The sequence below is a fragment of the Ailuropoda melanoleuca genome, chromosome 1, assembly GCF_002007445.2.
Source record: "Ailuropoda melanoleuca isolate Jingjing chromosome 1, ASM200744v2, whole genome shotgun sequence".
In the NCBI taxonomy this organism is placed as follows: domain Eukaryota; kingdom Metazoa; phylum Chordata; class Mammalia; order Carnivora; family Ursidae; genus Ailuropoda; species Ailuropoda melanoleuca.
In genome coordinates this window covers 157,201,555-157,226,776 of record NC_048218.1, presented here as the reverse complement: position 1 = coordinate 157,226,776, position 25,222 = coordinate 157,201,555, and the positions used below count along the sequence as shown (strand labels likewise).

The 25,222-nt window shown below is 35.9% G+C and overlaps 1 protein-coding gene across 35 annotated transcripts in view; it reads right to left on the bottom strand.

The window, feature by feature from the left end:
* HDAC9 (histone deacetylase 9) overlaps window positions 1-25,222 on the bottom strand; it is a 974,909-nt gene that overhangs the window by 481,416 nt on the left and 468,271 nt on the right. For 27 of the 35 annotated variants that reach the window (XR_004627984.1, XR_004627978.1, XM_034668867.1 and 24 more), the window contains 3 exons: window positions 23,350-23,500; window positions 22,208-22,334; window positions 19,824-19,945 (listed from right to left, as the gene is read on the bottom strand). Coding sequence is in view for 33 of the 35 variants with exons in the window: in XM_034668867.1 (XP_034524758.1) it covers window positions 19,824-19,945; window positions 22,208-22,334; window positions 23,350-23,500 (400 nt within the window). In the remaining 2 variants the exon portion in view is untranslated. The remainder of the gene's footprint in view (window positions 1-19,823; window positions 19,946-22,207; window positions 22,335-23,349; window positions 23,501-25,222) is intronic. The other 8 variants (XM_034668900.1, XM_034668853.1, XM_034668852.1 and 5 more) reach the window with 3 other exon arrangements.

Genomic DNA, 25,222 nt, shown 5'->3' with positions numbered 1-25,222 from the left:
CTGAAACACTCCATAATACTAACTTGGCTTTAACCAGAACATATTATTTGGCAGCTAAAACCTTTAATTAGAGTCGTGGTTTGAACAGATTTTCACTGAATTTATGTTCTATCAGGGCTCAAAGAACAGCATTGTTTTTCTTACCAGTTTATTCTATTTCAGGTGGTTTAAATGTTGTACTTCAGCTAAGAGTAGGGGGAAAAAAGGAGAATGTCGCTGATTCTCATTTAATAGGTTTTAATTATGATTCGACATTCCTGAAGGAGAACTAATAGCAGTCAGGCAAGAAGAGAAGGATGAGACACTCCCTTCAACAATTATTACCTGGGCACTTGTTCGGCGCAAAGTTATATACTAGGTATTAGGGGAGGAAAAATTATTTATCTAAAAAGATGATTCCTACTTCAAAAAAAAAAAAAAAAGAAAGAAAGAACTGGTAGGGCAAAGGTCTTCACTTAGTGATGGACTGGACAAAGGGGGAGAAAAGACATTAAAGCCAAAGGGAATCTTATGGTCAAATCTGCAGAGGTTTTAGCAGAATCCAGAAAATCAGGACATGTCTTAAGGCACAAGATGGGAGGGTCAACCTTTAAACTCGGGAAGTGACAATAATGGCAGAACACTCTGGGAATGTCAGCCTGGAGTCTGTGGAAAGGTTGAGAATTAGAGATGTAGATTTCGAACACAAATGGAAAAACTTAAGGAAAAAATGAAGATGGTCCTAGATCAGACTGTTCATTGTACGAATGAGGAAGCTGAGTTAAACCCCACCATCAGAGGAACCTAGCGATTAGAATATAAGAACTGGTTAGAATGAATAAGAACTAGAATTAAAGCCTTTAATGGGGTGATGATATTTAAAACACAGGAAAATTAAAACTATGGAACAACACACAGAAAGGAGACAACTGAACTTGGGAAATACCCAAGTTGCATGGGTTGCAGGCATAAAGGCTGTAGTAATGGAAACAGAGAGAAGCAGATGAATGGAAGAGCAGCATATAAAATTTAACTTTAAAGGAGAAAGAGTAAAAGCTGCTCAATGGGGTCAAAAGCCATAAAAGATAAAGAAAAAAAAACCCCTAGAAAGAATCCACTTATATAAGAATTTGTAAGTCACTGGTGTCCTATGAGAATACTGATAAAGAAGAGAAAAAAAAGAGCTAAATCACATTTCTGTAACATCATAACCTAGCAGAATAACTAAGGTAGAACAGATGTTCAGTTAAGCGCTATTCGGAACTCAATCTCACAGGTAATGATGGAATAGACTCAAATTTTGACAACAAAAGGGGAGGAAAAAACCAGAACAACTAAAGTGAAATTTTATTTCTTACAGTCATGGCCTCTTCTCATGTGCCAGCAACTTCACTGCCTTTCCTGATAGAATATTTTCCTGTGTTCTCATGTCATTCATCCCTAGGATTTATTCAGTTACCACTTCTGGATTTTATCGTTTACTTATAAACAAGTGAAAGGTATTAGGATGTTTTCAAGACCTATCCTCGAAATATCCAAACTTCCATCTAGCTTCTTGCCTTCTGTAGCACAGAGCTCTTCATCCTTGAATTCTCCACCTCTTTACCTTCTTTCCTTCCCTGGGTCCTCCCTCAGTTTTCTTACTTCTCTCATTCTCTAAACATTCATATACATATCCTCTCTCCACTCTACCCCTGCTCTATCTCTCTCTCTCTTAAACACACACACACACACACACACACACACACACACACACACACACACTTGCTCTTCTAAATGGCTCAAAATGCCCGAAAATTACTAAGTTTTCTGTGTGACTCCAAAAAAACTCCAATTCTGAAATTTCAGTTTACTGTCACCTTTACTTGATACATTGTATTCCTATCTTTCATCAGTATAATCAAAACACAACTCATCAACTCTGTTCTCAACATCTTTATGTCAGTTGGTTTTATCAGTTTTCCATCTCTAGTAAAACCTACAGTGCTAGGCTAATACCCACACATTTTGATGTCAGAAAGATTGGAATTCAAATTCTACCTCTGTTGTTTACTAGCTGTGTGACCTCGAATACATTTATAAGCTCTCTGAATGTTTATTTTTATTTTTACAAAAGTGATTTAGCTAAGCTCTCTGCTTTCCATTCTTTTCTTTCATTCGGATCTGCATACAATAACCCAGATCTATCTTTCCAAAGCTTTTTTTGTTTCATCTTACTCCCACACATGAAAATGCACTGCACTGACTTCTTGGGTCCTCTTCTTACACCAGGCTTCAAGAGAAGGAGAATTCCTACAAACTGAGTCTCACAGGGGCTTGTATCATCTGGTACTACCTCATCGGGCAAAAGTTTCCTCCAATTGTGGCAAAAATGAGCCGTCCACCCTCAGACGCTCATTCTTGATCATGCCTTTGTGGACTCTCCACCTAACCATTGCCTCAGATACCCTGTGAAGACATTCTCTCCCCTAAGACGTCCCTCCATACTCTAGCCTTCACTCCTTGCTTGTAATAAAAGTCTGAAACACTTCAAAAACTTCAAAACATTATCCTCCTAATACATAATAGTCTATATCCATATCAAATTTTGGGGGGGGAATAAAATGGGTATTTTAAAAACAATCGAATGCATAAACAGACTGCCCTCTATTTGTAGTTATTGCATCTGTCTTCACAGACGGAACAGTTATGAAGGCAGAAAATTTGTTTAATAGAGCATCAGAGTCAAAAATAGCAAAATACAAAGCAGTAACAGGAACATGAAAAAGCATTTTTGGAGTTTTTTGAAGTATAAATTTTATGCTTTTATAAATTACAAAATCTTTTAATTCGGGCATTTATCTTTAGGAATATCTCACTATTAGCATTTGCACACTCAAGAAATGTCATGTATGACCACAAGTTCAGGTTTTTTTCCTGTTCCTGAAAAATGCAGTGGCAATCTTATAATTTAGTTATTCATGTTATGCCACCTTTGAAGATTTTCTCAAGAAAGGACATAAATAAAACAGGAGGGGCGCCTGGGTAGCGCAGTCTTTAAGCATCTGCCTTCGGCTCAGGGCATGATCCCGGTGTTTCGGGATGGAGTCCCACATTGGGCTCCTCCGCTGGGAGCCTGTTTCTTCCTCTCCCACTCCCCCTGCTGTGTTCCCTCTCTTGCTGGCTGTCTCTCTGTCACATAAATAAATAAAATCTTTAAAAAAAATAAAAAAATAAAACAGGAAAAATTTTAAAAATAAAGTTACCCACCATAGATTAGTGTCCGAAGATAACAGACATTTTTTTTTTTTAGAGAGATTTTATTTACTTATTTGAGTGAGAGACAGAGAGAGAGAGACCACAAGTTGGGGGGGAAGGGCAGAGGGAGAAGGAGAAGCTGACTCCCCGCTGAGCAAGGAGCCCAAAGCGGGTCTCAATCTCAGGACCCCAGGATCATGACCTGAGCTGAAGGCAAACACTTAACTGACTGAGCCACCCAGGCACCCCAATAGTTGACATTTTAAATCACTGTAGTTAGGGATGAAAAGTGAAGCAAGTTTTTAGAATAGAGTCTGAACCAGAAAATATACTGCTAGAAATCTATCCTGTAGAAAGGATAAGCCATTTGCCCAAAGATGGAAATTTTATAATGTTTACTGCAAAATAATTTTAATAGCAGACACTGGAAATACTTTAAATGTCTAATACTAGAGGGCTGTAAATAAATTATGGTATAGCTATATGCTAAATTATTATTTACCCAGTAAAATGACCTGGGAGATTCAAATTTGATATTAAAAGAAATCAAAAAGTGAATAATATACTTATGGTGCCAACACAGAAATTATAGTTTTTTAAATTTTATTGATTTATGTATTTTGTATAATTAATATAGACACCTTTTAAACAAAAAACAGTAAATATATAATATGGCAAGCCAAATAAACAAGTAAAGAAAATTTTTGTGTAGGCTAAGGATAGCTAAATAGAAACATAATGCATGTGTCTTTAAGGAACATTTTTTAAAACCTGGAGAAATAGCCTTCATAATTTTTTCGTATATTACAAATAAATGACATAATAAATCTAAAAAGTGAAATAGTTCCTAGAGGGAATATTTAAACATATGTAAGGTATGTCTATTAATTATTATGCATCCACAAGCTTATCTATCTCCCTAAAAGAAGATCTAGTAGATTTCAAAAACTGTATTTTCTTGTACAGTGATGGCAAAGTCATATTCTGGCACTAATTTTATATTTACAGTTTCTCAAAATTCTGTTATTGATCAATGAATTACCTATTACATTTGATTGTGGCAAATATATTTGGAAATTCAACTTAAAAATTGTATTTTATTTCTGGGATAATTTACTTAAAAAATTTTAAAAATATTTAGATGCAGAAAGAATACATCAACTTATGGTTTTAAATAATTTGCTTTCAAAGAAAAATATCTGTACTAGTTGGACTTATGAAGAGTAATCCAAGCTCATGTGCTATTTCTAAAATATTTTTTTTTTTTAATTTCATCTATTTATTTGAGAAAGAGAGAGCACAGAGGGAGAGTGAGAAGGAGAAGCAGACTCCCCAGTGAGCACAGAGCCCAGTGCAGGGCTCAATTGCAGGACCCTGAGATCATGACCTGAGCTGAAGGCAGACGTTTAACTGACTGAGCCATCTAGGCGCCCCTCTAAAATATTTTGAACACTATTCATCGTTAGACTGAAGTTAAATTATAATTGGTACAATCTAAATTGTTATAATTCACTACTTTTATTAGGGTGAATCAACATGGTACTATAACTTTAGCATAATTGCCTTTTTCAATACCAGATACCATTTATTTATGTATAAAGCAGGGATTGAAAGGCCAGGTTCTGAAATAAAACTCGCTGTTTTCAAACCTGGCACTGTACTTCAAACCTGGCGTTACACTCACCCATGTAAACAAAAGAGAACTGAGGAAAACTACTGACCTCTCTTTGACTGTTCTCTTGTCTAGAAAGCTAGTGAAAAACATTGAGATGTATTTCAAGGGTTACTGTATGGAATAACTAAGATATATAGATAAATGCTTACCATGGTATCTTGCACATAGTGACCAATGTTATCTATCACTACCATATAAATCTAACCGGCCATTAACATTAATTCTTCAAAATTATTATTTAATAAACATATTTTAAAAACGTGTAAGTTATTCCTGCCAGTAGTGATCTCAAAATCCATAAGTTACACACTTATCCCTTACCAACTATCACAGCAAGGTAATTTGCTGCTCTCTTGTTTATCAGTATTTTACTAGGGAGCAACACGGTGTCTGAAGGAGGTAAACATCATCACCCTGTAATTAATCATTATGCTCCTCTTGATATTACATTCTGTATTTCAAAAATGATTTATATCACACAGTTCTCAGTGCCTTTCTCTGGCAAATATTCATTTCATAAAACTTGCAGAATCATCCTCAATAGTATTTTGCAAAATGAGAGATATGATATGAATCTATTGTGTTGTAACCAGCATTTTAAAATAAAATAAATAGAAGAGTAAAGAAACTATTGTAAGTGATAAAATTATTGTGAATTTTTATTTGTTTTTGGGATGTCTGTGTATTCCACACTGTGTAGTAGGTCATAGCTAAAAAATTTGAAAGACACTGATATATCACAGAAAAATACTATGATCGTTATTGTTGAGACCAAAAAAATATACAACACAAATCCTGCCACTGAGTAAATTTCATTTTTATACAGAGACAGTGTTTACATGGAAATAACACAGGTAACAAAGGGAAATTGAAGGAGCTGAATTGTAAAAGATTTCAGCATCTCTGCTTCAGAAAAAAGACGATTTGGAAAAGCTTCCTCTAAATTGTAGTGATTAAGATGACTTTTGAAATGAGTAGGAAATTCAGATCTGAAGAGACAGACCACTGAAGAAAGTCCCAGGGCATTTGTGACAATCACACAATGCTTTGAAAAAGAGATTTAATAGGATCAAATCAATACAGATCAATGAAACCAGGAACTGGTTCTTAGAAAAGATCAACAAAATTGATAAACCTTTCATCAAGAAAAAAAGAGAGAAGACTCAAATAAACAACATGAGAAATGAAGGAGGAGAAATAACAAGTGACACCACAGAAATAACCACAGGGTTATAATAAAATGTATAAAAAATTATATGCCAACAAATTGGACAACCTAGAAGAAATGGATAAATTCCTAGAAACATACAACCTTCCAAAACTGAATCAGGAAGAAGGAGAAAATTTTAATACACTAATTACTAGCAATGAAAGTTAACCAGTAATCAAAAAGCTCCCAACAAACCACAGTCCAGGACCAGATGACTTCACTGGTGAATTCCACCAAACATTTAAAGAAGAGTTAATACCTACTCTTCTCAAACTATTCCCAATAAATAAAAGAGCAAAGAAAGCTTCTAAATTCAATCTATGAGGCCAGAATTACTCTGATACCAAAACCAGACAAAGATACTACAAAAAAAGAAAACTGTAGGCCCATATCTCTGATGAACATAGATATAAAAATCCTTAACAAAATATTAGCAAACCGAACCCAACAATTCATTAAAAATCATTCACCACGATCAAGTGGGATTTATTCCAGGGATGCAAGGGTGGTTCAATATTTGCAAATCAATCAATGTAATACATCACATTAGTAAGAAAAAGGACAAGAACCATATGATCATCTCAATGGATGCAGTAAAAGCATTTGACAAAGTACAACATCCATTCATGATAAAAACTCAACAAAGTAAGCACAGAAGGAGCATACTTCAACACAATAAAGGCCATCTATGAAAAACCTATAGCTAATATAATACTCAGTGGTGAAAAACAGACCTCTAAGGTCAGGAACAAAACAAGGATGTCCGCTTTCACCACTTCTATACAACATAGTACTGGAAGTCCTAGCCATAGCAGTCAGACAAGAAAAAGAAATAAAAGGCATCACAATTGGTAAGGAAGGAGTGAAATTTGCACTATCTGCAGATGACATGATACTAAAAAAAGAGAGAGAGACAGAGTGTTAATAGAATCAGAGCTTCCTTTTAGAACGATGAATGCTGTTCAGAATTTCATTCTCAGTCCAGGCCATTTAGAGAGCAACTATAAATTCCATTCAAACTTCCAGGGTGAGCAGGTAAGGCAGTCTCTCCACCAATGTAATCTGTCTCTCTCTGTGAGAGTGATGCGTTCAGGGTTGGTACACGACCCAAGCTGTTCAAGTGAATTAGTCCTGGGAATTTATCAGAACTACTTGGTGGGAAGTGCTTGTTTTTGCTATTTTTGTTAAGCAGTTTAAGAGGCTGGCCTAGGGCTCTACTGGGTTATCCCTGTCACCATTTTGAGAGAGCATTACAGTAGGTAAAATTCAGCAGAACTAGAATAGGAACTCATACTTCTAATAATAACATGTGATCACACTGAACTCATATCTAATCACATGGAGACTAGGAAAACTCAAAAGAATCCCTCCAAATCCCCTCCTCCTCCTCCTTCTTCTTTTTTTTTTAAACTAAGCTAATTTGTATTGGTTTCTTGCTACTTACAAAATTAAGAGGCCTGAAAAAGTGTAATTCTGTTCAGACATTATATCTTCTTTGGGTGACGTGATTTAAAAATGCTTCTAAGACTATGTCCAAACTCAGAAGGAAGAGGTTTGCTGTGACTGATTAGTGATGTCTGCCCTGGGCACCAGAGAGATTTTGTCATGACACTCAGGCCACATTTCTGCCTGCCTTGGGTCTGTACTCATGCTGTGCTATAGGATAATAAACAGCTAGCCACATGTGGATATTTAAATTCAAATTTATTAAAATTTTTCAAAGAAACTTATCTCCTCAGGCATACTAGCCACATTTGTATTTAATTTCAGGTGTCTATACCTGCCTAGTGGCTAGTGAACTAGATAATGCAGATACAGAATTTTCCCACCATTATTTTCAAAGAACCACATAAATACAGCTGTAGCAGGCTAGTAAATACTCTCTGAGAACTTCTTCCATGTTATCTACTTTAAAATATATATAATAAAATTGAATAGATAATTCCAATTAAATATGCTGAATGCTTATAACTAAAAAATTAATATCTCAATGTCTTCTATCTATATTCTTCAGGGTGTTTAGATTTCTGATTTTACTCAAGAATGTTTATAATCTGGAAATGTAAAATAGTAGTTCCTCAAGAAATAAGGTGGTCAAAATACTAAAGTAAGCTAATTTTCAGTCACCCTTTCAGGAACCTACTACACGTGCTTCACTCTGAAGACTGTAAGCTCATTAATGGCAAAAATCCTTTTTTACGTATATTGATTTCTTTACTACCCACTAAAGATAAAAGGCACAGCACAAAGTGTGGTTTTTCAGATAAGGAATGAAGATGTCATAAACACTCTCTTTAAGGACATTTTTGCCACCCAATTAATTGGGAAAAACAAGATAAAAACATCAGTATGAAATATGATATCTAAAAATTAAAATACAATTGCCAGCTTTTATAGCAAAAATTATAGTGATATGAGAATACAGATAAGGAAAATGCCAGAATGAAGGTTTAAAAAAAAATGACTTTTGGATTAATCTTTTATATGGATAAGTGGTAAAGAATGTGTAAATCTTGAGGTAAAAATAAAAATAAGAAGCTCCAAAGCAAATAGTTATATATAAAGAGGAGATCGGGAAACAACAAAAATAAAGGTGACTCTGAGTGGTAAATTAAGGCCACTTGATGAAAAACCTAGCATGCCAGGATAAACTTTTATTAAAAGCTGCCTTAATACTGGGGTTTTTGAGCAAACAGATAATGGTTTCCTCCAGATTTCTTTGCCATAAAGAACCCTTTCATTTCAAAGTAACCCCATGAATGGTTGAAAACTTAAAGAAAATACAATTGCAAACATTTCATCACTATTTTCTATCACCTTTTAACATTTATTTCGTTAGATATGTCTAGAGATAATATAAGTGCATATATTTTCATGGAATCCTTCCCCCAGTGTTTCAAGTTATAAAATTGTGAATATTACAAATTAGGGGTCTTTTTTCAATCATTCTCATGATTATACAACAGATGGCTAAATGCTTTTAAAATCTTAATTATTATTTTTTGCCAATTTTTCATTCCAATCTTATCTAAAACGTCCTGCCTGTTTCTAACTGAGCATTTTATGGGGAGTGAAAAATATGTCATTAGACTTTGTTACAGTTAATTATAATGAATTTGAGACATAATTCTGCAAAAGCACCATCATTTATTTCTTATTTATATGGTCTTCAAATTATTAACATTTTCTTATCTTACTCTTCTTGAAATATGATATTGCCTTTTTAGACTTATACACAATCTTAGGAATCATTTGCTTCAAAATCTTTCCTTTAACTCAGGAATCTGAGATCCAAAATCACGAAGTGCTATGCTTAAGGTCATATATTAGTAACAGGGTTAAGACCATAGTTCTAGACTCCTTTTGCTATTCCAAGTCTTGCATTATTATACCATCTGACTACTACTACTAATTCTTACCACAAATGCCATACCATCATTCCCAGTAATGCATACAGGAAATACGTACTGAGACTGTCTTATATCAGGCACTGTGCTGGGCACTTTCATACAATACCTTTATTGCTTATAATAATTCTGCAAGGCAAATATTTTCCATACTTGACGTTGAAAAAACTGAGGCTTAGAGAAGTCCTTTTAACTTGTCCATGGTTTACATAGCTCTATGTGGTAGCACCATGGTAGAATTCTCAGCCAAATCTAACAACAAACTATAAGATTATTTTCCATGCTTTGTCTTTCTAGCCTATATCAGCTTTTTTATACGTTTCCCCCCACAAACAAACAATTTGAGTTAAATTTTCAAAGTTCTTACAAGGTTGCTTAATTATCACACAATTTGCAATTGATACTTGCTCTTGGCTCTAAACTAGTTATCATCCATATTGCACATACAATCTGTGAGACCAGCTTCTTGTTTTTTGAATTGTGAAACTTAAACCATTTTGTTCCTTGATTCTAACTTAACCACAACTAACTTTTGAATAAATAATTCTTAGGAACATTAATATCTATGCCTTTTATCATTTTTAAATAAAAAATAAATTTATATGTTTTCTGTATTACAAGAAATCTTATTGTTCTAAACCATTTAATTCTTAGGTAAATACTACAGTAACTTAACAATTGTAGCATGCATAATCACTAAGAAAAAAATGCAAAAACAAAAAACATTGCAGGTTGAACTATGAAAATATCATTCATCAGACCCATTGAGATTACAGACATGTTTGTTTTAAAAATGAGAATGATTTTTCATTCATTAGAATCAATGAATTATTTTAAAATAGCTAATCATAATCAAAGTGATTAAATCTATCAAAAATTCTTCTTTTAAAAGGTAAATTACCTATGTGAAAAATTAAATTCTATTTTAAAAGGGAACTAAATTTTCTAACTTTTGGAAGGCCATGACTGGTTTTTCTTGCCTTATCAAATCTCTAGAGTTTGATATAATGAGAAAAATAAGAAAAACACAGAAAAAAAATCCTTATAATTCCCAAATCTTGCTTAAACAGTAGTTTATACTCTGCTCCAACCCAATATTTCATCAAATTTATTTTCAAAGTACCAAAATCAATAGGTTGTTGGTTCCAGTTAAGGAGAACAGAAAGATGACATACAGAAGAGGGCAGAGAATAAAATATCATAGAATAAATCATTAGGCAAAGACTTCAGCACAAAGTATTGGATTCCTTCCAAAATGTGATTTAAAATTATTTCAGCCTATTCTGTCACAGTTTTTAGCACATAGATTTGTTAGTCATGACCAAGCTGAGAAAGACAGTCAATCATTTATGCTAATCTTTAAAAAATCTATTATAATTAATTGGTAAGAATTATATTGCTTAAATATAAATCTGTCACCTCAAAAAGTTGGGGAGTTATGTTTAAAAAATTTTTTTTAAAAATATTTTACAGGTTTAAAAGTCAATGGCAGACTTCTGGTATCAAACTCCACCATGTAAAGAGCTTGGAAATCTTCACTTTCATCCTCACCACAAGAAAAAAGCTGAGCAAAGTAAAAATCAAAGTGGTTTTCTTACATCCTTCAGAGAATAGAGGTCTCAGAGCAAAGTGCTACCCTGAAATCTGGAGAGCCAGGAAAATACAGAAAATCACAGCTGAGCTCAGCTTACTGGAAGCAGAAGCTACTGGAACCAGTAACTGGTAGGAACCCCTTAAATGTAATTTTGATGAGTTGCTGGAGGCACAAATTGCTGGAGACCGATATGAACTAGCTTGACAGCTAAAACCTCCAGAAGTCCAACCTTAGGTGGGACCTACACATTTAATGGGTTTTACTTATAAGAACCCAACCAGGTTCTCTCAGAGAAAATTAGTGAGAAGTCCCCTCCTACATAAGTGAGGGCATGGAGTAGGGATGGAAGAGAGGAAGAAAGTAACCACTTTGAATATGCCCAGGAGAAAAGCAGCAATTTAAAAATATACGCAGAGCATTTTACATAACAAAAACTACCCTGCAAAGGAAAATATTTTGCCAGATCTTTATCTGACCTGGAGGGAAGGGAGATTTAAAAAAATGCGATTTAACTGCAAGATTATAGAACACTCACGCTACCCAACATTTTACCACCATATCAATAGGGTTCCAACAGAACAACAATCGATCATAACTGAAAGAGCTGCAAGACAGACTCTATTTATGAAGGAGTTCTTAGGGTAATCCTAAGAAAGGGGAAGAAAACAAAAAGCCAGAAAACTAAGCCTCTGTCAACTACAGCAAGGGTAAACATTAAAAGCAGCCCACTTCCAGCCAGATTAACATAAAATCTCACACCGAAAGCCTAACCACTCGGTTTCTATTTTCTAATATATCATATCCAGCTTTCAACAGAAAATTGCAAAGCATGCTGAAAGGCAAGAGAAAACACACTCTAAAGAGACAAAGCAAACATCAGACCAGACTCAGATATGATGATTCTGGAATTATCAGACAGAGAACTTAAAATACCTGTGAGTAATATTGTTAAGGGCCCTAACGGAAAAAGTTGACAACATGCAAGAACATATGGGTACATGTAAACAGAGATATGGAAACTCTAATAGAGAATGAAGAGGAAATGCTTGAAATCAAAAGCATGGAATGAAGAATGCTGTGATGGACTCATCAGTTGACTGGATGTGGCTGAAGAAAGAATCACTGATCTTGAAGACACATCAATAGAAACTTTCCAAGCTGAAAGGCAAAGAAAAAAAAAAAAAAAGGAACACAATACCCTGGAACTCTGGGACAATTACAAAAGACGGAATATATGTGTAATGGGGATCCTAAAATAACAAGAAAGAAAGGAACAGAAGGATATTGGAATAATGGCTGAAATCCACAGGTATAGGAATCTCAGGGAACATGAAGCAGTATAACTATCAAAAGCTAAACACCTAGGCATATGGTATTCGAACTGCAGAAAACCCAAGGCAAAAAGACTATCTTCAAAGAAACCAGAGGATATTAGAAAGCAACTTGCCTAAAGAGTAACAAGGATAAGAATTGTATCAGATTTCTTGTCAGAAACCTTGCAAGAGGGGGCACCTGGGTGGCACAGCGGTTAAGCGTCTGCCTTCGGCTCAGGGCGTGATCCCAGCGTTATGGGATCGAGCCCCACATCAGGCTCCTCCGCTGGGAGCCTGCTTCTTCCTCTCCCACTCCCCCTGCTTGTGTTCCCTCTCTCGCTGGCTGTCTCTATCTCTGTCAAAAAAATAAATAAAATCTTTAAAAAAAAAAAAAAAAGAAAGAAACCTTGCAAGCAAGTGGAGTGTAGTGAAATGTTTAAAGTATTTTAAGAAAAAACCCCAGCAACTTAGAGTTCTGTATTCAGTGAAGTCATCTTTTCAACATCTTTCTCAGACAAACAAAAACTAAGGGAATTTGTTGCCAGTAGACCTGCCTTGCAAGAAATAGTAAAAGAAGGTCTTCAACAAGAAAGAAAAGATATAAGGTCAGAAATTCGTTTCTATGTAAAGGAAGGAATAAATGAAGGAAAAATAAAATACTTTATTATTCTTATTTTTAATTGATCTAATAGATTATTCAAAATAATAATATCAACAACATATTGGGCGATTTTAGCTTGCAGAAAACTAAGAGGAATGACAGCAATGTTATAAAGGATGGGAGGGAGGAATGGGGAATGCACCATTACAAGTTACCTCTACTGACACAGCAGTTATTTAAAAGCAGATGCAGCTTAGCCACAAATACGTACTTCAAACTCTAAGGAAATCACAAAATAAAAATTTTTAAAGAGGTACAATGATATGCTAAGATGATAGAGAACATGGAATCATGCAATGGTCAATTAAGTCCAGAGAGGCTAGAAAATGAGGGTAAATTTAAAAAAATAATCATAAAGAGAAAGTACAATGATTAGAAAACAGTTATACACATGACGGTAATAATCTAACGATATCAATAACCATTTCAAATGTGAATGGTCTACTACACTGATTAAAAGAGACTGTCAGAGTGGATTTAAGAAAAGACCCAACTATATGTTGCCTATAAGAAAACTATTTTAAAAATAAAGACACAGATAAGGGCGCCCAGGTGGCTCAGTTGGTTAAGCATCCGCCTTCCACTCAGGTCATGATCCCAGGGTCCTGGGATGGAGCCTTCTGTCTCTCCCTCTGCCCCTCCCTCTGCTCATGCTCACTCTCTCTCTCTCTCTCTGTCTCTTTCCAATAAATAATAAATAAATAAATAAATAAATAATCTTCAAAAAAAATAAAGACACAGATAGATTTAAAGTAAAGGGGTGGAGAAAGATATACCACGCTAACACTAGGAAATTGCAAATCAACACCAAAATGGGAAACCATTATATACCTATTAAAATGTTCAAAATCCCAAAATACTGAAACTGAAAATACCAAGTGCTGGTGTGTATGTGGAGCAACAAGAACTCTGATCTGCTGCTGGTGGGCATGCAAAATGGTGCAGCCACTTTGGAAGACAGTTTGGCAGTTTCTTACAAAACTAAACATGGTCTTACCATAAGACCTAGCTACGGCACTCCTATGAATTTACCTCATTGAGTTCCAAACTTATATCTGCATAAAACCTACATGAGAATGTTTATAATAGATTTATCCATAATTGCTAAAACTTGGAAAGAGCCAGGATGTCTTTGAATAGGTAAATGGATGAACATACTGTGGTTCCTTTAAACAACACAATATTATCTAGCAATTAAAGAATGAGCTTTCAAGCCACAAAAAGACATGGACGAATCCTAAATGCATATTGCCAAGGGAAAGAAGCCAGTCTGGAAGGTTATATGCATCATACTATATGATTCCACCTTTATGACATGCTGCAGCAGACAAGACTATAGAGACAGTAAAAATACCAGGGGTTACCAGGGGTTGGTTAGGGGGAGGGACGAGTAGATGGAGCAGAGAGGAGTTTTAGGGCCGTGAAACTCTTTTGCATCATATTGTAATGATGGACACATGACATGACATTACTCATGTGTCAAAATCTGCAGCACTTTTTAACACCAAGATAAACCTTAATGTTGATTATGTACTACACTAATAATAATGTATCTAGTGGTTTATTAATCCTACCAAATGTACCACACTAATGCAAGATATAAATAAAAGCAGAGACTGGGGTGGGCAGTGGGGTGGAGAATGATCTGGAAGACCTCAGTACTATCTGCTCAGTTTTTCTGTAAATCTAAAACCGTTCTAAAAATTAAAGTCTAATAATTTAAAAATAAAGTCAAGGGCAGGAATGAAAACTCAGTTGGCCCCAATGACACAAAGCATCAATTAGTGTTCCTCCTGTGTTAGATGACAGAAGCAAGTCTGCTGCTATTTTCGGACCCCATATTTGGCTCTGAAATGCCAGGGAAATACAAAACTGACAAAACCCTTTATTCCAGGCTTGCCATTAGTACTGCAAGTTGCACACAGCTTAAAAAGTTTTGTCACTTTCTCCCCAGTTACTTGTTTAATCAATAAATGTGGCAGAATGTTAGACCTTAAAAAGACTTTCCACAACAATAATAGATACAGTTTTAACTTGATAGAAATAAATGAAACTGGATTCCTCCTCGACTAGAAACATAAAATTAACTAAGCACTCCCTAAATCCCAGGTATGATCCTAAGCTCATTGCACGGGATACTTCACTGAATTCCCAAAATAACTGTTTGAACCAAGTAAAATAATTATTCCCATTTTACAAATGACAGAGTCACAGGCCAAAGAGGTTAGTAAACTTCCTAAGACTGAAGATCCAGATTTCAAACTGGTAGGTGGATTCAAGGCCTGTTGTTACTGAGCCACACTGCTTCTTGAGTCTGGGAAAACTGGTGTAATTTTATCAGAAAAATATTATTCTAGTAATTTTAAGCAAGAGTGACTCCAACAGTGGAACTAAGATACAGTACTAAAATAGGTGAAAATCCTCCAGTTTTTGTTAATCTGGAATAAGATTTGGAGTGATATTTTTATAAGCGTTAAGTGCTATTTTCGTGCTATCCGTGCAGAAACGTGTGCATGCCCACGTGTGCACGTGAGCACGTGTTTGTGTATCATGAGAAAAACACAGAATTAGAGAGACAGAGGAAGGGAGAAAGATTTTAAAACACAAGATAAAAAAAAAAAAAAACACCTCCTTGTATTAATTCTGGATTACACTAACTTGAATAGGTCACCAAGGTACCACAACATAACTTCTAACTGCTATTCTGAGGGAGATTTATAAAGCTATCTGTCTCATCTCTGCCTTCTTTCCAATTTACTCAGGGTGGAAAATAACACCGGCTTTCCAAAACCTTAACTTATGTTTGGACCCCTTCCATATGAGTCTGACTCTAGTGTTGCTGACCATTAAAATGAGTATTTCAGTGGGGCTGGAACAGTCTTGTTAGCCTGCGCCAAACTTTATATGGCTTGCACACTTTAAGAGGTTAACCTAGCCAGCCAGTTCACTTTGTTCAGAAGTATTAAATGGAAAGACTATAACACTCAAAGAAAGGCAAAGTTCACTAGGTAAGACCCCAATAATATAATGGAGCATAAAACCTCTAGAATTTTTTACCATAATATTTTATGAAACATGCGTACACACTCACTGGAATAGAATCCAATTCAAATGGTTCTGTAGGTCAATTCAAAGTCAGCACATGCGCAGTATCTTTAGGAGAAATATGTACTATTTCAAAAGTACCTGGACCTAGACACTTCCTTTCTCCATTTTATAGTTTATTATCAGTCTAGAAATATACTATACTAGGGGGAAAAAGTCACCTACCACAGTATATAATATAATTTGGCGTCAAAACATAAAGTTCAATAAAATAGTACAAATTTCAGTATCAACAGATCCTTGCGTTGTGGAACAAAAAGAATCAAGAAGATAATTCTAAAAGGAAGTGCTATTTTAAGTGTGGGTGATAAATATAAAACTTGAAAACAATGATTTCATTCTCAACTTCACAACTAATTATGAAATCCTTTAATGTTCATGGTTGTGAAAGGAGCAAAAGACTCTCAATTCCTACATTTAAAAGAAAAGTGAATTAGGAATGGGCCTGATTAGAGCCACCTATTTGTATTATTCTGATGTTTCCTAAACGCCCAAATGCTAGGAGCAACCCTGATCTTCCTAAGGGAAAGGAAGCAAAGGTCCACTTTGCATGACAAAGGTCAGATTCTGCAGACAAATGAGACTTCTTTGATTGACTGTTCTTAGGTTATCATGGCCTGGCTGGGTCCTAGGAGGTCAAGAGAGGTTCCGAACTGTGCTCACTGCTTAAGGGACACCCCTGGAGCCACTTTAATCATTTTAAGATCATTAGCACTTTTCTTATTCTAGTTCTAGTTTTACTCCCTTAAATCTTGCTAATACAGATGGGCAATTCAGCCCTGATGTAGATTAAAAAGAAATTGCAAGTATTCAGTATTATATGCAGATCCAAAGAGAGAATCCACTCACTTAACAACTTCTTTTCAATCTAAGACTGAGTTAGGTGGGATTCAAGTAGACCACAGAGGGTGATCGCCAGGCCCCCACAAGAAAGCCTGACTCTATTATAGCTCTCCTGGTGTTTACACTATGTGACCGATGCCACTGCTCTACGTTTCATTTAATGTGATGTAGCTTTACGGAAAAATTATCTTAGTTTCCCCAATCATAAGATACGTTTAATTATGGTAATATATTGTTTGCTTTTTTATAATAGCTATTAAGTCATAAACATACAAGAAATGTTGAAGTAAAAATTATCACTTGACTGTATTTCAATGCTCTTCTATTTAGAGCAAATATACATGTAAGCTTTCTCACAGGAGACAGGAAATACACCAAATGGCTCATATTGATAAAAGTTAGAAGAGTTCTGTTCTGCCTATTTGTAATTAATGAGGGATATCTCTTAAGTACTTTAGATAATGTGTACAAAACATCTGTATTTAATCATATCATCCTTCTCTTAGATGATGGGAATTGAATTAAGAAATATTTTGAAACCCCTATACAGATGTAAAAGTATTAATGGTTGTTCAAGAACTTCATTGGTACAATGCTTGAAAAAGTTTGGTTTTATAAATCAACAGCCTGACACTTCATTAATATCAGATTTTCAATTTTATAAAAGGAATAACCTTAAAATATTAGGCAGACACAGCAAATATAACACTAGCAAAGACAAGGGCTGGATCTTTTCACTATTATATATACCACACAGACAAAGAAAATGTCTTTCATATTAGTACAGATTTGAATAAAATTTTGTAACATATAGAGTGAGCAGGATTTCTCTTTGAATTCTGTTGTGGACTGAGAATTTTTACAAGAATAAATTAACAGCTTGCTAGTCATTCCTTACAGAGAAGAAAATCCTAAACCGTTCTCATGGAAACTGGGACACAAAGTATGGGTTTTCAGTACTTGTTCGTGAGTATTGAAAGAGATCAGATTTTCTTTCTGGATGCTTTACTGGTTCCAAATGCCACTTCTTTTCAAAGTCAGTGTCAGTTCTACAGTCAGTTTTCAGTCTCCCAGTGGTAAGAATATATTCAAAGGCTGTGTGCACAGCAGGGTACAAGTCTTTCTCCATGAATGTAACTATATCACTCATCAGTAACCTCCTGCCATAAGGGGACTTATGTTTTCTTTCCTTTTAGTGACTCCTTGGGCCCTTGAATGCCAGTCACTGCCCTGAGACCTGGGGCAAGATTCACATAATCTCTGTCAATAGTTCCTACATAAGCCACTGGTGCAACTAAATGTCAAGACAGCAGATCAAAGTCGGCACATTCTAAAACTCGTGTCCTTTATGGATCAATTTTCATAAACTATACTCTGTGTGTTAGAAATACGTGGAAGCTCATTCTCTGCTTTCTTCCTTTTATCCCAGAGAAATTTATTTATGTGAAAGGCAACCTGATTTGTACATAATAGTGTGAAATTCTGATGCAATACATAAATTTCATTCTCCCCTTTACAGAGCCCTCCGGAGGCATTTTACTTCTTAAAGTATTTTACTACACCTATTGTCTTATAGTAGAAATGCAAAACTCCTTGGGCTATTATTAAAATAAAAAGGCACAGATTGCTTTGCAATACTTCACTGTCCTACCCCAGTGGCTGGTACAAAAGATGGTAGGTAAATAAATTGTTACTCATCATGGATTTTATTTTTAAATCTTCATTATGCTATAGGTAAATTATGACAGACAATGTGTGTGGCTTTACAATCTATATCCATTTTAAGTATTCAAGATCGCTTGGGGAAATGAATATAATTATTGGAAAGTCTTTTTGCTTTGTAGATTTCAAATAAAATTATGTAGATCTAGTCTTCTTAAGTAGACTTGAGTAAAATACAATGGACCAAACTACCTTCTCTGAATACCTTTTCAGATCAGTTCTGGATACAAAGATTTTAAAATTTACAGTTTTCCCTAAAAAAACTGTATTTGGAAAACGTAAGATTTATAACAGAATGTACACTAATGCTATTTATGCTTATATCTAGCTGAAGTTTAAATATATTTATCACAGAGGTAAGAGCATGTAACACGTTAAATACGCACATATCAGAGGGCTGAAAAAGGAGAGGATGAGCAAACAAATACTAGCCTCAGAGCCAGAAGGCGGTTTACTAAATTCCAAATAGAAGCTTCATTGTCCCAGTTCCCCTAAGCAAATTTTTATATAATTTCATGAGATCATTAGGTACAAAGCATCACTCTGAGTTCTCCTGTAATCTGTGAGACATTAGGCAAGTCACTTAGAAGGTAGCTTTGGTCTTATCTGTTTTCACCACTTAAGCAATTAAAATTTACAGGTTTTAAAATGTGTGAGAAAAGGAAAGCTTATTATTCCCATTTTTTTCAGTAAATGGCTGAGGCTGAAGAAAAATTTCGATAAATGGAGGAAATTACAGAGGTCCTCATTAGTGGAGAAGATTTAAATTTTCGAAGAAATCGAATTTCTATTTTCCTTAATTCTATTCTTTATGGCTAATAAGACAAGAATTTGTTTAAAATCCAAATATGATGAACTTTTAAATTAAAAAAGGTACTTCGATTATATCCTGAATCAACTGATGTTGAAACTGGGGGGTATCATGTGTGCATACACATCTTTGTTTATGCTGAGGGCAGGGGCGGAGAGGGCGTGAGAGCTGCGATGCAAATCCTGGGGCTTTCTTCTAGAGGAGGGCCACATGAAACTACAGGTACACTGTGGAAGAGCAAGTGGAGTCGTGCCAAACCAACTCACCAGTTTTTCGAAGGGGGAAATCATCCTTTGCATCCTGTGCTCCTGGTAATGTGTATTTGTAGGATGGCGACGTTCCACTCAGGGGTGGAGAGCTTTGATCCAGTGACGTGTGGTGGGCAGCCCTACCAAAGAAAAAGAGGGTTCACCATTTGCTCTGGAGTTTTTCCTGCGTGTTGGTCAGCAATAATCAGTTGCACATGCTGTACACGTGTCTCAGCTGTGTTTACGTTCTTTCCTTCCAGTGTGTACAAACCACAGCCTCATGGAACCAAGTTCACTTTGGCAGTACGCTATATAGAATGCTGCACGATCCCCGAGAATGACCACTGTGTGTCTGGTCACACACTTACACAGAAGTTCGTGTCACTAAAAGAGAATTCACCAAGAGCCTGAGTTTTGATCATCGGCGGTTACTGTGGGTGTTTTCTTATGCGCCATACCAGTGAAAACATCATCTCCCGAATCCTTTTTAGTCAACAAGGTAGAACAGCCAGAGTAAAAGTAAACATACAGAAGGGACTTCATTTTCAAAAACTGCTAGGTAATACGTAAAAGTACACAAGGGTGGCTTTTCTACGATAGTGATGCCACTGCGTCAGCAGCCTCAGATCTCCTGACTTGTACAGCACTTCCAAGGTAAAGGTTGGCAATCACATATTTCTTCAATATGAAACTGATTTTTAAAAATGTTTTCTCTTCCCTGTGTAGATACAGTGAAAGAGATGGAGCTGTACTACCGGGAAAGAGTTTTCAGGACTGAACATAGATTATCCAGTGGACATGAACATCCACCATTATGATACGTGAAGAAACAATGAACAGGGCATGGTTTCACCACCATGATGATTATTCTCCCACTATCATTTATCTGAATCACACATTCTCAAAAATTAACTGGTTGAGGGGCACTTCATCTAGCCCTAACTGGTAAAAAAGTATTAAACTCAGAGTCCATAAATTAATGATTTATAGTGTCTGGCGTTGGACCCTACTGAAGTTCAATTCAGTACAAAAAAGGATTGCTCAGTCAATGTTTAATATACCCAAGGGGACAGCTAAAGAACTTTCAGATGAAAGTTTGTTTGCATGTAGATGTTTCCCACTTAAAAAAGGTATTGTCTCTTCTTAAAATGAGCTTTAACTTAGAAGGAATATGAATTAGGTATAAATTATGTATGCAATTTTAGGTAATAAAATGGTATTTATTTCTAAATACACTGTGATGTTAACTGAACATCTGAAAATTTTCTTCAGGGACTGGCTTCTCAAGTCAACTGACATGCCTGATAGAAATTACATAAACCATTAAAAAGTATTTATACAGCAGTCTGGAATCTGCCTCAGTTATTTTTTTTTTTTTTTTTTGGACGCTGAGAAGGGCGGATACTTATAAACTAGAATTAGAAGTATAATAACTTTTTAAATAGAACTCTTGGGATGCTTACAATTTCAATATAGAGTAATCAAGTATTTACTCCCTTATCCTTGATGATATGAAGAATCAAAAAAAATCTAAGTGTAAAATCTGACGGTCATTCAGAAACGTATAAAGTGAGAGAAATGAAACTATTATCTATTATAGTCTATTATCCAAATATTTGCCTATCAGTGTTTGTCCTGATTTTTTAAAAACACCACATCCTTCCTATTTTCCTGAGAGGAGAATTGTGTACCTCATAGTTCCCTTCCCTGGACCTGGGGAAACATGGTTCTGGATGTCTGTAATAGTAGAGTGTCTGACGTTGTCAGCTTGTGTGTGAGAAGTCAGTGTGCTTGGCTCACAGTGAGGTAAGAAATGAAGTCAGATGATCAGGGGTAAACTTGTCACAGAAGACTCAGCTCTACTTCCTTGCCTCCGTTCTCTTTCTCTTCCCTCCCTTGTCTTCCTGCTTTTTTTTTTTTTTTTAAGTCGAAAAGCTTCTGGTCTTTTAAAAATAGCTCAGATCTCCACCTTCTATCGAGCCAAGTAAAATAAAGTCTCAACCTGCCAAATCTTCAGAAATTATTGTAAAGATATCAGATGCACCATCTGAGAATAGAAAAATGCAAAATAGGAACTAATTTCTATGCCCCACCCTACATTTCTGTTATTCATTCACCAAAAAACATATCTACTTCCCTGCCCTTGAGATGATACTTGCTAACATTTATTAAGTGCTGCTCTCCGTTGAATGTTTTACCACATTATTTCATAGGACCTTTCCAGCAACCCACAGGGCAGGTACTATCATGATCTTTTCATAGAGGACGATGAGAATACAAGGAGCTTGTCCACGGCCACACAGCTGAGAACTGGCAGACCCCGGTCCTGTGCCCAGGCTGGCTGAGTACAGAACCTATGTTCTTGACCCCTAGGAATGAAAAAGGCCAAACACTGAACATACGTGTACCAGAGCTTGGGATGGCGGCTCACGGAATGATTTTTTCCATTTGTTGGAGTGTCTTTTGTTGCTGATTTACTCAACAGGAATTCTTGAAGCTTCTGCTTTACTTCTGTACTTGCCACTGCCCCTGAAACACACACATACAGAAACAGATGTTGATTCGGGGCTTTGTCCTTTTGTGCCTTTGGAGTATTTAGCAAAAATTAAGAAGTAACACCACTGGTCACTGCATATGAAGCTTTCCTATTAAAAGAAGAAAGCAGAGTCTAAACAGGCTTTTGAAAATGGCATAGTAATGTTTTGTAACTACTGCTCAAACCGCCAATTTTCAAAGGACCTTTGATGATTTCTTTAATTGCTTCTGCAGAATGGGGAGTCCCAGAATTAGCACTAATTTTTTCCTAAGGTTAAAAAAATGAGGAATAAAACACTGCCTTTTAAAAATCAAGAGTCTTAGGGGACCCACATAAGTGATTGAACACAATACAATGATCTTTCCTGAATTGCTAGTTTGAAAAACTCACGTTTTGAAAAACTCTTTTGAGCATTAAACAAATGAATATCCCTGACAGTTCCAGTTCAAGTCATCTGATTTTAAACCTTGCTACATCCTGATTTTTGAACTGACCTTAGTCAGGGGAATTATTTGGATCTGTCTCCCTCTTGTGGATAGTTTTTTTTAACAAACGTTCTGCCTTAAATCTTCCTGAAGTCTGGGTACTCAAAAACTAGACGGAGGCAAGGCTTGACTTACAAAGCAATTATTACTTGAGCAGGAGGAAGGTATAGTGAGGAAATGTGGAAGTTTATTGATAAAACAATAAAACAATATGGCACGGCTAGCCTTCTTTAGTAGAACCTTGTTTTTAAGGTTCACAACAACAGAAATCAGCATCTCTGCCAAACAGAGTTGGGTTTACTTCCTGGGACGCTGCAGATTGAACGCAGAGAGAGGAGAGGTGAGTGTCAACGCTCTACACCTGGGTCCATAATTTATTTTTTTTTAACTGAATGCAGACAGTTTTGACAAGTTTATTTTATTTTTGACAAGTTTAATTCCACTCCTTATCAGGCTTCTTTCTGAATGACGATCAGCTAAACACGAGGGAAGAGATTCATCTTTTACCCCTGGTGCCTCTTACTTTCTCGTCCTCTATCTTTGCCTCTGAGAGGAGGAAGCTGCTGTTCTCTGCGGTGCCTCTCTACTTCCTGTTCTTGCCTCTGCTGCTCCAGTTTCTGCTCCTTTTCTAGGAGTTCTTGTTGCTGTTTTATGGCTAGAAGTTCCTGTTGCAACTTGCGAGAAGAGAAAGACATGAGAGTGTGCAATTTCTTTAGGCTTCATCGTCATCACTGACCCAAACCAAACTGCTAGCAGCTTCTGGAACTTGTTTTGGTTTAGTTTACATTTTTACTCACTTTTTTGATAAATTATTGAAATCTAAAGACAAACAACTAATGCCACAGACGGTCTTCGTGTCATCAATCAGCAAGTTTTCAGGTAGCTTCATTACCTGTGCCGCCCCATCAAAAGCCATTACCAAATTTGCTCTAAGCTTTACTTCCCTGAGTAGCTTCTCTTTGTGCATCTGAAATATAAGAAACAGGCAAAGGCAAGAATGGCCCAGAAGTCTGCTCTATTGAGTCCCTCCCATTATAAATAAACAACTGAAATCTTAATTTCTTATCCTGAGAAATGGTATGAAAACAATCAAATCGAAGAAATGGTGAGAAGTGAGTTAATTTGGGGGAAGTCTACCTGAAACAGAATGAATGTTAAAAATTTCAAAACCTGGGGCACCTGGATGGCTCAGTCGGTTAAGAATCTGCCTTCGGCTCAGGTCATGATCCCGGGGTCCAGGGACTGAGCCCCAGAGTTGGCCTCTCTGCTCAGTGGGGAGCCTGCTTCTCCCTCTCCCACTCCCCCTGCTCCTGCTCTCTCTCTCTTTCAAATAAATATATAGAATCTTTAAAATAACCTTCAAAACCTTATAGAGAATGTTCTCAGAATAATGTATCTATACATCCATAGAAGGCTTTTCTCTCGAAACAGCAGAAGCCTCGTTCATTCGTCCAGCAGGCAAAAACCTTCAGATTAGAGACTGGTCAAAACGAAATCCTTTCCATTAAACAAACTACTGTCAGGTTGTCTGAATCCTTTGACTTCACTTCCAAACAATAAGTAACATGGACATGAAGGATTCTTAATAACAGTGTTGACATGTCCGTTTTCTCTCAGATGGAGAAATAGGTATCTATGAATATTAGTAAATGTGCTCACTTCGGAGTAACTAAAGATTTTGAGTTCTACTTAGGCTCTGATGTTACTAGATATGAAATCTAGGCACCTTACTAAACTACTCAAAGCCCTCGTTCCTCATATGGAAGAGAAATAATCTCTGTCACACATTATGTTCAGAATGCACATGAAATTTAGTTTTTAACTTTGAACCATACTGATTTCAACTATTATTACTGTTTTTAGATCTCAGTCCTAATGAAGTTGGTGTAATTTGCTGTTTATATTAGACAGATACTTAAAATTCTGAAATTTATGCTGTAAAGTAAGAGAACAAAAACAAAAAGCTTTGTGGAGTGGCGTCAAAGTTACTCTGGAGCAAAAGGAAGCCAACTCTGTACGCCAACCATGATAGCCTCACCTCTTCCAGAGGATATGGCTAGAAGCATTTCTGGTTGCTCTTCATATTAAAATCTTTGGCACTTTGGCTTTGATATATTAATCCCTTACTGGATGATTTTAGATACACCATTGTAAAAGAAAACTGTGTAACTTCACTTAAACTCTGCCTTAAATATTAATTCTATACAGCTACTGGGGTTGGAGAAATTGATTTCAACCAAAGCCCCAATGAAATTGAAATTTAATCTATCTTAGGAATCTAGAAAAGCACATAATTTAATTTCCACAGTTACTATTCATTATTGGAGATTAAAGGACTGACATTGAAAAAAAAAAAAAAGAAAAAGAAAGAAAGAAACAAAACATCAACTTCCCAG